Source organism: Rhea pennata, chromosome 3, assembly GCF_028389875.1.
Source record: "Rhea pennata isolate bPtePen1 chromosome 3, bPtePen1.pri, whole genome shotgun sequence".
Lineage (NCBI taxonomy): Eukaryota > Metazoa > Chordata > Aves > Rheiformes > Rheidae > Rhea > Rhea pennata.
In genome coordinates, this window is record NC_084665.1 from 54,870,558 (window position 1) to 54,882,054 (window position 11,497).

The following is an 11,497-nucleotide window of genomic DNA, read 5'->3' on the forward strand; positions in this document are numbered from 1 at the left end:
TGCTACTGATTGCTCTAGTAGCTGATTTAGGCGTGTGCTCTTTCTGAGAGTTTATCTTAGTGCTTTGTTATATAAGAAAACTATTTTGAAACCTATAATGTCTCTAGCTTAGGTAGTACGTTTTTTCATGGAAATAAAAGCTAAAAAGTGAATACTTTATCTTTTTTAATTTTTTTTTCACTTTCAGATTTTGAAAGAGGACATGGGCATGAAGCGGCAAACATTAGACCAACTGAATGAGATAGGTCAGGATGTCGCCCAAATCCTTGGGAATAGCAGAGCATCCAAGAAAATTGATCATGATCAAGAAGAACTAACTCAGAGGTGGGACAGTTTGGTTCAGAAGTTAGAGGATTACTCCAACCAGGTACCTAACAATGTTCTATTACTTTTTAGTTGTTTAAATATCTGTCTGTATTTCCACAAACTTCATTGGTATAATCAGCAGAATTGCCCGGGCAAGTTTTTGGCATCAGACTAGAGATAGGTAAGTTTGTTCTCATGAGGCTGATTATTTGCTGAGAAGACTCTCTGGGCCTTTTGGTCTTCAAAACCCCATTATAAATCTAGCTAATTTTGCTACTCCTTTCTCCCAAAGATTAAGCTTTACTTTTCTGATGACCAAAGCAGGCTTACTGTATCTTATCAGTCAGTGCATATGCCGTAAATATTTTAAGATTGTTGGTTTAAATCTTGTACTTAAGAAACAAACAAAAAAATGGGGTAGGAGAGGAACCCACCACTGACAAAACCTAGACTGGATAAATATATGGAAGTCATACAAGTGTTTATGTTCTGTGACTCTGTTTCTTCATAGTTTGAAAACAGCAATTTTTTGTTTGACATACAATGACAGTAGCCAAACTATATTGCTAAATGTCACATGTTTCAGCCATCCAGCTTTAATTTTTTTCTTGCTTTTTGAGTTGAAGATCTGAGGAGTGCCAAGTCCTGTCTTCATCCATTTGCTCCCCCTAAGTCTCAAATCTAGTTGAACTGAGAATTTTGATGCTTTGTTCAATCTGTAAATGAGAATAGCAGTGTTGTTTTTAGAGTGCTTTAGCATCTGTGATAAAAATGCTACGTGAAGGCTGGGTGCATTCACTTTTATAAGTGAAGGAATGGGATTTTATCACTGATGAGTAAAATTAACTAAGCAAAAGCAATTCACACATAGTGTGTATTAGAAATAGTATTTAACCCCTTTTGGTGAATCATTTTGTGTAGGTAACTCAAGCAGTAGGAAGTATAGGGATGTCGCAGGTTTCACAGAAGACCTCTGTAGAAACAGCGTTACTGAAGGAACAGGCGCTGGTTAAACAATCAAGACAGGAATTGCCCCCACCGCCACCCCCCAAAAAAAGACAAATCCCAGGGAACAGCGAAGCAAAGAAAAAGTGAGTATATGCCACTGTCATTTTTTGTCTTGCTCATCAGTTACTAAGCCATCAAAGACTTTTTTTTCTTAGTTTTTTGGTTTGAATCTTCTTTTATACAAGTGAGGCATACTTAAGTTGTGATTGTGAGGTAGGATTTGGGGAGGAGGAAGAGTGTTACATACAGCCCTGTTTTCAGAGCAACAGAAAACTTGCACCTACCATTAATTTCAAAGGAAACTAGGTGTTTTGTGTCTCAAAACAAGCAGTTCTCCAGCTCTTTGTAGCTCAAGTCCTTTGTTGAAGGTTAGAATTAATTATATTCACTTTGTTTTGGAAAGGCATCTCCACATCTTTACATAAAAAGTGATTTGAAAATGCCAAGTATTTGTATTTATTTATTATTCTCTTCTGTCCCCATAAAATATATGTGAGAAACTGTCTGCACATAAAAGCTCAGAAGCCTATCCCATGTCCCTGATATTTTGTAATAAGAACAGCATTAGTGATGTCTCTTTTCACAGGTTTCTCCGGAGTGACTGTTTTTTTTGTTGTTTTTTCCTTATCTATATTTAATAAAATGTGTCACTGTGCCTTTATTAAATATCTTACCTAATGCTAAAGCAATTGTTTTTAAGATAAATGAGGAAAGTAAATGCTGTATACTCATCATTTTGCTCTTTGTTTCTCTGAGAAAATCAACATTTCTTTGACGTACCAGTAGTTCAAACTGTTGATACGTTGTTCAGGGAGATTGGAGAGAGCACAGCAACACCCTGCCCTTCAGGCAGCCAAGTGATATGTATTTGCATAGTGAAGAAGAGTTACTCTTCTTCCATTTTTTTTTTTCTTTTTCAGAAAAGGAATGGAGATTCGAAGGGAGGAGGAACTTGACCTGAGTTTTGTGACCAGTTTAGAGAAGCAGAACCATGTTAAGAACTTCTAAGCCCTTGGGCTCCCAATGTAATAATTCAGGCAGCAGCCCATCTGTCCTCTCCTTATCACTCATGAGTTGTAGAAACTATTATAGACTTTGGAAGAAAAAGTGATTTTGATCATTATCTTGTGCTGAGACTGTATTGTGATTCAAAGTCAGATAAAATAGGTTGAACTTTAATCTGCTGGTTTTACATCCCTGTAACTCATGTTGAAATTAGCAAATGAACAATAACTGGAATCATGGAGTCTTGCAAGTTTTCCCCTGACATCTTCTGCATGACTAACAGTGGCTTCTGTATCTGTTGATAGGCTGTTATTTTGTGATAGGGTTTAGACTGTGTTAAGCAGTCTAACTCTAATATGCCATGACTTCTAGTTCATGTAGTATATATACTTTGTCCTTCTCTCCAAAGTTGTGTAGAGTGTTGATTAATTTGGGATTTTTTTTGTTTGGTAGTGGAAGATTTTGGTTTAAAAGAAGTTTTAAACATGGAAAAGTTATGTTAGAAGAGATAAATCTGACTCTAGTAAAAAAACTTAAGCTATAATTTAATCCTCAGTCAGCTAAGCATTTGGAGAAGTTGTCTGCTGTTGTTACCATGAGTACTTAAGCTGGCAGCTCTTGTTTCACATGAAATAGTGTGAGGTTTAGTTTACTACTATAAAAATACTTAGCATTGAGAATTTTTTTTTGTTATGTTAAAAGAGATGGCAATCATTTACATGAAGATTTTAAATAAATAAATAAATAAATCGTACCAGGTTCTCTCAGTTTGTTCAGAGAGGCTAATGCCACTGACAGGTTTTTACTATGGCGACTTACTGAAAGTCTGTCCGTCTTAAAGTCTGTGAATACTAATATTACAAACATGAATGTTATGTGTGCAGCTTTCCTTTTTTGGGATTGAGAAATGTGCTGGACTTCAAGACTTTTGATTTTTAAGACAGAGTGACTGAATAGGGGAAAATGACAAAGAAAATATCTGACCTTTTAAACTAGGTTTGATACTGAAAGTGCTGAGCTGTTGAACTGGATTTCAAAATCAAAAGCTGCTATTCAGGCCACAGACATCAAAGAGTACAAGAAGATGAGAGAGACTTCAAACATGAAAGAAAAGTTGAAGGTAAATTGGGAGATGGAGAATGTTCCAATGAATAGTATTTTTTGTCACTGTAAGCTGGCTGTCAACTGGGAGGTATGGGTTGATCCAAATACTTTGTAGAGATTAAGTCCCTTTTGTTAAATAGTTTTAGAACTGGACAGCATGGAAGGCTCGGACCAGCTGGTCACAGCCTTTTGTTGGTGCTAGGCTGCACAATGAACAGAAAACTTTAAAAACGTATATTGCCAGTATTATGTTTGGAGTTCTGATGAATGCATGTTTTGACAACGATTGTTTTCCACAAAATGGCATTGTTTGGCTTCATGTTTCACAGTTGGAGATGGACCTTATTGAAATCACCTTTATATAATTTTGGCAGAGACAGGCCAACCGGCTGCTCAGAAACGCCTTGAATCATGCAGTGAAACTCTGCAAACCCTATACCACCCAGAGTCCAAGGTGGTTTCTTACTATAATGTTTAGATACCTTATGGCTTAATATTAATTTCGGAGAAAACCTTGATACTTACAACCATGCACAGTATTAGTGACCTGCAGGCAGAACCGCAGAACACACAATTTTACAGGATCTGTAAAATATAGCTATGTGAGCTATGAAATAACCACTTCTGTCTTGGATTCCTTCTGTTTCAGGAATAATGCCTGATTAGTAAAGGCTTATGGGAACATTAGCAGGTCCTGAACCTGCTTTTGAAATCAATGAATCAATGACAATATTTAAAAATATTTATAAAGAGACTTCTCAGTGCTCTAGTGCAAAATGGTACCAGTAGGAATGTTTGGAATGATATGGCTTTTGGATATAAAAACCAAAACAATCTCATAATTTATTTATAGAGCTGTATGAATATTTGTAGCTCTTTATAAAAATAAGCTCCAAGACAGGACTTGAACACAAGGTTGCCATGAACAGCATTGTTTATAAATGGTTGGGCCCTAGGTGGGTAGTACAATGTTTGTTCTTCCCAGTTTGCAAGTAAAAGTATGCTTCTTTTGCATTTTCTATAGGAAGTCTAGACCAGAGTAATGACCTTGAACATTAGTTTCAAAGACTTCTTAATTTAGAGAGAGATTTTGTTTCTGTCTGAGTGTGCATCTGAAACTGTGGCCATATGGCCAAGGATCTTTTCTTTCTTACAGGTGTGTGTTCTTCCTCTTGGAATATTCACTAATACATATATCTCGAGGTTGAATTTCCCCCTGAAATTCCTCTGAAAATCTTGATAGGAACATAGACTTTCCCCACTAGTTCTTTGTCATGAAGAATAGTGAAGTACTAGATCTGAGTAAAACAGAGTATAGTTCTTGCTAGATGGCCCTCTAGGTAACAGGCTGCTGTTTGCTTCTGCTAGAAATCTCAATAGGGAATACAGGTGAAGGTACTGGAAAAAAAAAAAAAGGTCCTTTCTTAAATGCTTTATATAGTATAATTTGAGTGGAAGATTTTTTTTTCTTTCTTTTTTTTTCTTTCTTTTCTTTTTTTTTTTTTTTTTAAATTCCTGGTGTCACTATGCTAATCTCTTGCTTGCTTGTTTTTTGTGAGCTCTGCCTTGCAAGCAGAGAGATAATACACATTTTAGGAAGTACTTTATCCAAGAAACTTAGAATGTATTTTGGGGGGTAGTGGGATAATACATGTTACTGGAAATAAAAGTCAAGAAAAATGATACTTTCTGAAACTATTCTTTTTGGGTTTCAATTTGTAGATAATAGAAAAAGAAAGGGTTGAAAAAAGCCCAAAGTTAGATGAACTGAAACAAAGTGGACAGATTCTTTTGAATCAACTGGGAAAGGGTAAGCAACTTGAAGGTATTCCTGTTTTGTAATTTAATTATTTGAGTTATTGGGGGGAAAAATAATGAAATATGCTATCACCAGTGGAGCATCCTGATATATTTCTTCCCTTTACCTCCATTTTCTTTCTGTTAGAAGAAAGAAAGCGTGTCATTTACTAGTAAGGCTTTTGGAAAAACAAAATGAATATTCTTTGTTTAGTGTGTGTGTTTCTTCATTCCTTTGCAACCAAAGGGTTATTTTTATTGAAACAGAAATAATTATATGAAATGGTAGTTGTGTGCTTTTGAGGAAAGGAGTATTTTAAATCGTGCAGAGAATTTAAGTATAAGACCTTCAAATGTAACTGCTGTATAGATGTGGAAGTATTAAAGGCAAACATAAGTTGGACAATGTGTGTATTTCTCTTTTTTCTTAGTTTTCTCTATTTTTGTAAAAACTGTCAGTATGTTTTGATGATACAGTCACAACTCGTGGTATGATGGCAAGAGAAGCCTACGTGCTTGAGGGAATGACTGACTGTTAATTAAAACACCTATCCCTGGAAACTTATAATCAACATCAGTGAAAGCTGAATCTTTAAGCTTTGCCAAAATTTGATTCCAAAATATGACAAAAGTCTTATCAGTGAAATGCAGCGGTCTCTGCAAAAGAGCTGTACAGATAATCTGCAGATGGTCTTTTAGGTCTGCTACACGTTTAGCTTCTGGTGAACTCACTGCAACTGATAGTGTTCAGCCGGATGAAAAGGTGATGTATCTCTGTCCAGTGTACTGACCACCATGCCTTTTTTAGAAAATGTTGATTTCTATTGGATTTCCCGACTGTCGGATTTTCTTCTGGCTAGCATCTACGCCAGGATACCCTTACTTGCTGAGTATCTCCAGTGCTGCTCTCTTTGTCTGCTGTAACTGAAGCTTTTTACTTTCCTGCTGGCCTGGGTGTCTGCACACAGTGGATGCCATTGCCCTAAAGCTGATGTTTGGATGACATTAATTTGACCTGGGGTTTGGATTATTTAAAACAAAACAAAACTTTCTCCTCCAGCTGTGTATGTTGTGGCTATATAAGCAGTATCTGCCAAAATGAGAAATGTATAGTTTAAAAATTGGCTTCTTTTTTCGGAACGAAAAAAAAGAAAAATCACTTCTTGATATTTCATGTCTTGAAATCTATAGAAAATAAGGCATAGGAAACTGATCCACAGCCTGCAGCTTTGTTAGCATTTTCTAGTATGTTTTCTCCAGCTCAGAGTAACAATCTTTTTATCCAAAACCAGGCCTAGCTATACACATATGGATTAATGTACAGCACAGACACATGTGTGTATACATTCATTTATACATTTATACATTTATATTACATTTATACATTTATATTTATACATTACATTTATATCATATTATCTCTCGCTTTCGCTCTTTCGCGCGCTCGCTTTCGCGCGCTCTCGCTTTCGCGCGCTCTCGCTTTCGCGCGCTCTCGCTTTCGCGCGCTCTCGCTTTCGCGCGCTCTCGCTTTCGCGCGCTCTCGCTTTCTCCTTCTCTCTTTCGCGCGCTCTCTTTCGCGCGCTCGCTCCCTCGTGCGCTCGCTCCCTCGCGCGCTCTTTCTGTCTTGCTTGCTCACTCTCTCCCTCGCTTTCTCTCTCTCCCTCTCGCACTCTCTCGCGCTCTTGCTATCCTTCTCGCTCTCAATCTCTTTAAATGATTGTAAATTCAGCAAATAAAAGAATTCATTGGAAGTCTACTGCTAGAATAAAGCTTATTTAATGTCTATCTATGTATCAGAATTTAAACACACATCATGATGGTGGAGAGTGCCACATGGTGAAGAGAATCATCATGATGAAGAAAGTCAGGTCGTCATTATAACTTGCAAAGTTTTCAAAGGGATAGAATGAAAATGGGTGTTTTACTTGCTCTTCCTTTCACTATTAATGTGGAAGTAAAAAGCTGAAACATTGCTAGTAACAAATACGGTGTTATGGATAGCTGACTTGAAAGCAAAGCATTTTGCATCTTAATACAAATGTGTGCCTGTATCTGGAGATTGGAATGGTTAAATTTTTGTTAATCAAAATGCACTGTGGTTAAGGTAACAATTTATATAATTTTTTTAGAGGGACTTTCTACAGAGGATATAAGAAGCACAATGGAAAAAGTATTGTCAGGATGGAAAGAAATGATTCAACATCTGGAGGAAGTGAGCAGAAAGATAAAATACCAGGAAGACATAAATGCTTACTTTAGGGAAATGGGTGAACTTGAGAAGACTGTAATTGAAAAGGAGGTCTGGCTTAAAAATGACACTCCTTCAGCATCTCAACCTTCAGCAGTTCTGAAAGACTTATGTCAGGTAAGTCTGGCAAAACTTGTTAAATTTGATAGGAAGCTAGTGGTAGCACAGAATACCCCCAGAGGAGCTTAGCCTGATCAGTAAGGAAACTTAGAATTCCTGAGGTGTCTAGAGTACTAAATTTGACTGGATGATTTGGATACCTGTGTCTCAGAAGTACTTTTAAATTGTTGTTCTAATAATACAGAATATCTTAGCTGTGGTACCTTACCTTGTTAACAGATTTCAGTAAGTGTGTGATTTGGTTTTGTTTTTAATTTTTCACAGCGGGAGTTAACTCATCTCATGAACTTGAGTCCTCGTTTGGAACACCTGAAAGCCTTCGGCAAGATGCTCACTTCTCAGCCCATGCCTCCAAATTTTATTCAGGAGAGCTTGAACATTCTTCTTGATCGCTTCAAGCTGACTAGTCAGAAGCTGGAGGAACGTCACCAGCAGCTGAAGAAAGGTTCATATTTTTTTACATAAGTTATCCTGATGATTGTGTTCTGATTTTTTTTTTCCCTCTAATTTTTTTTAAATATCTCAATGTTCTCAGAGCCTCCGTACACTAGAACTGCTTAGTTACTGTTATTTAATGATAAATGGGAAATCACACAATCGAAGTGAAAGTGTAGTCCAGAGTTTATAGCTGCATATATATGACATTAACTTCCTTGAGGTTTTTTATTTTATATTCTATTTTTTCCCTTTTAGCCACAATATATGGTGGCCCTTTTTGCAAGTGTATTTGAATCATTAGTTTGTATCACTTGTTTATGGTGTATTGTCAAAGGCTTACATTTCCAAATGTGGCTGGGAATGAAGTTGTAAAGAGGGAATGCTAAAATGTGGCTAAAAAGGTAGTACAATTTTTTTTTCTTTCCTTAAGTATACTTCTAATACTACATGAGGGAGTATTTTTCAAACACTGTATTTGTATTTTTATTGAGAACTTTTTATCCTCGTTTCTAACTGGGACTCTCCTGGAAAAAGATTTAAAACAGTTCAAATAAAAGTGGCAAATCTGAGTGATTTTTCTGGTGCTGTTTTTTGTTGGCTAGTGGCAGGTATCTGTTTCACGAAGATAGTAAAGTCAGGATTAGAGCTATGAACTGTGCTGGGAGACATAGGTCCATTTTTGATTTTTATTAGGGGCATTACAAATTACAAAATGATTTCCCTATATCCTGCTATTAAAAATGTATTCAGGTAGCACCTGATTCAAAACTCATTGAATTACCCTAGAGTTTTGCCACTGATTCCACTAGGCTTTGGATCAGGCTGACAAAATCTTTTTATTTACCTGAAAAACATTGGTATTGCACCTCCTCTGTGCATCTTGCAAAATACGTTGTCCCCTGGTGTTATGCAGTGATTATACAAAGACACAGCATTCCTGAAACTACATTTAATGAATTAGCAAAACATACTTAGAGTGGATGATACAGGTTGAAGAGCTGCGTGAGCCTCAGGCACTACAGAAAAAATAACACTAGAAGTAAAAAATCGCAGAGGAAGAGAATCTTGTAAAATTGGAATGTGCATGTGAAATTTATTTTTCTTTCACAGCTTTGTTGAGCTCGTTAATCATATGTAATTCCTTTTGGAAATTTCATCTTTGAAGTAACTTGGCATTTGACTTGCTTTTCAGGCACATTCTTCTTGGCTTTTTGTTACATTAAAATTTCATTATCAGCATCCAAACCAGGCATGCTGGCTTCTAACGGATTTTAAATGTAGTGCATGAAATGTGTAGCTCTGTTAATATTGTACAGCTGAACGTCAAGAACACAGACCTATCAGGAGACTCTTTTTTCTTAGTTTTCATTTTATGTTTCTGAGGAATTAGAGGAAGCATTTTGCTAATGCTCCCAGATGGAGGAGCAGTAACACATTTTTCCCCCCTTTTCTGTGTGTAATAAAAATAGGTTCAATTACTAAATTATTAGACCATCTATATAATGCATTGCACAGGACTTGAGTGCTTCAATTACATCACTACAGGAAATTGTATGAGTGACACATCTGCTTGCCATGCTCAAATTACAGGATATACTTTCATTCTTGCTGTTAGGAATAATTATTTTATGTCTGTTTCAACTTAGTTCATGTATTTTGATTAATTTTTTGGGTATTGTCTATTTCACTAGATTATTAGATGATGTGATTAAAATATTCTTTATTTTTTTCATGCCATGCATCACTTGAGGGTGTATATTTAAACCACTTACTACTTGGTAAAAACATCTTGCATATCTTAGATGGTATGTTAAATTTATATTTGTATAGCTTTTTGAATTGATAGTTTCTCTACTGATTATATATACAGTCTTTGCAAAAAAAAGAATATGATTTTATCAGAAGAACTTGATATTGTTGAAGAATAGAGGGAAATATCATTTTGGACTTTTTTTTTTTGTTTGTTTTTTTACAGCATCTTGCTGTCTGTAGAAGAACTTTCAGAGTCCTGTAACAGGGAGAAACAACTAGTGGTAGCATCTAACATTTATAAACTCAGCAAGCTTTCTTAGTGACACAAGTCTAGCTCCTTGAATGGCTGCTCTTTGAGCCTCTGAAAATTCTTGATACCAAGAATGGTGCTTAAGCTAAGTACGATCTCTGCTGGCATTTTTGGTGGATTGTGACTTCTTTTTAAATCAATGAGGAGTCTATTTTTCCTATTAACTGTTCTGTTGTCCTTTGGGATTTGCTGCGTTTTACTGACCATGCTCCAACTTGTTATAAACCAGCCTTTTTTTTCCTTTAAATTGATACTGACTTTTTAAGAAAGGGAGTGAGATAGCTATAGTCCTCTCTAATAATGTTGACTCATTCCTTAGTTATAAACAGCATGACAGTTTTGATAGTAAGCTGTTGAAAAGCTATGTGGTGAGTCACAAAAAGGCTTAGCTTAGATTTCACTTGTGTCAGTAAAGAAACTGCTTAAGTATCAAAAGCCAGAGAATGTACATAATACAATGGTATTTTTATAACCAAAATTCTATTTGCTGTAGTTTCTTAAAATTTTAATTTTCATTCTGAATTTCCAGAATGAATGTGCTGCATCCTGTGCATGTGGGATTCCAGAAAAGACAAGACTTACTCAAATACAAAGATGCAAACAAATGTTTCTAAGCATAAGCTCAATCCAAACTTTAATTCTCTTTTCAGTGTGCCCCAGAGTGTCTCTATCCTGGCAATCAGATAGCTGTTATAATTGTGTGTGTGTGTGTATGTATGTATGTATGAAAATAAATTATTAATATAAAAAATTGTAGGGATTTAGGCATGTGAAAGCTGAAGTCTTATTGATTTCCCCTTCCCAAGCGGTTTAGATGCTTAAATGTGTAAGAAACTTCTAAAAATAGGAGTGAACTTACGTGGATGGGAAATAGTCATTCTTAAGACTGTCTTTTTGTATAGATGAAATCTGTAGCACCACCAGCCCCTGGTATTTAGATGTGTGTGTGGTGGTGGGGTTCCTCCTTTTTTTTCTTTTCTTTTTTTGAAGGAAAAACTACTGCCATCAAAATACATATTTTGGTATAGGTTTCTCTCTTGGAATGACTCAGTAGAATTCAGTTTACAAATCTCTCTCTGATGAATTGTATAATGAACCTGATTATTATATTCTCATCTCTCCTAGTTTGATTCTTGTGTCTATTTCCTTACATTTTATTTTTGTTTAAACTTCCTAACAATAACAGAGACAGACTGCCTGCCCAGCCAGGATTATTTGGACTCTTTGAAGAGACTGAAGGATATGCTGAGTGAGTTGGAATGCAAGCAACAGTCCATCATGAGTGGAGTGAATGATCCAAGTAAGGTGGAAAAAGCCTTACAGCAGACAAAGGTAATGAACTTTGCTATTGAAACTAAAAAGCTGATTATCTGAAATGCTGTAGTGAATACATTCAGATTATATTCTCC

The 11,497-nt window shown here is 36.0% G+C and overlaps 1 protein-coding gene across 6 annotated transcripts in view; it reads left to right on the plus strand.

Moving 5' to 3' along the window:
- UTRN (utrophin) overlaps window positions 1-11,497 on the plus strand; it is a 405,882-nt gene that overhangs the window by 100,164 nt on the left and 294,221 nt on the right. For all 6 annotated transcript variants that reach the window (XM_062572341.1, XM_062572340.1, XM_062572342.1 and 3 more), the window contains 7 exons: window positions 188-367; window positions 1,228-1,397; window positions 3,316-3,439; window positions 5,146-5,233; window positions 7,350-7,585; window positions 7,853-8,033; window positions 11,275-11,420. In XM_062572341.1, coding sequence (XP_062428325.1) covers window positions 188-367; window positions 1,228-1,397; window positions 3,316-3,439; window positions 5,146-5,233; window positions 7,350-7,585; window positions 7,853-8,033; window positions 11,275-11,420 — 1,125 coding nt within the window. The remainder of the gene's footprint in view (window positions 1-187; window positions 368-1,227; window positions 1,398-3,315; window positions 3,440-5,145; window positions 5,234-7,349; window positions 7,586-7,852; window positions 8,034-11,274; window positions 11,421-11,497) is intronic.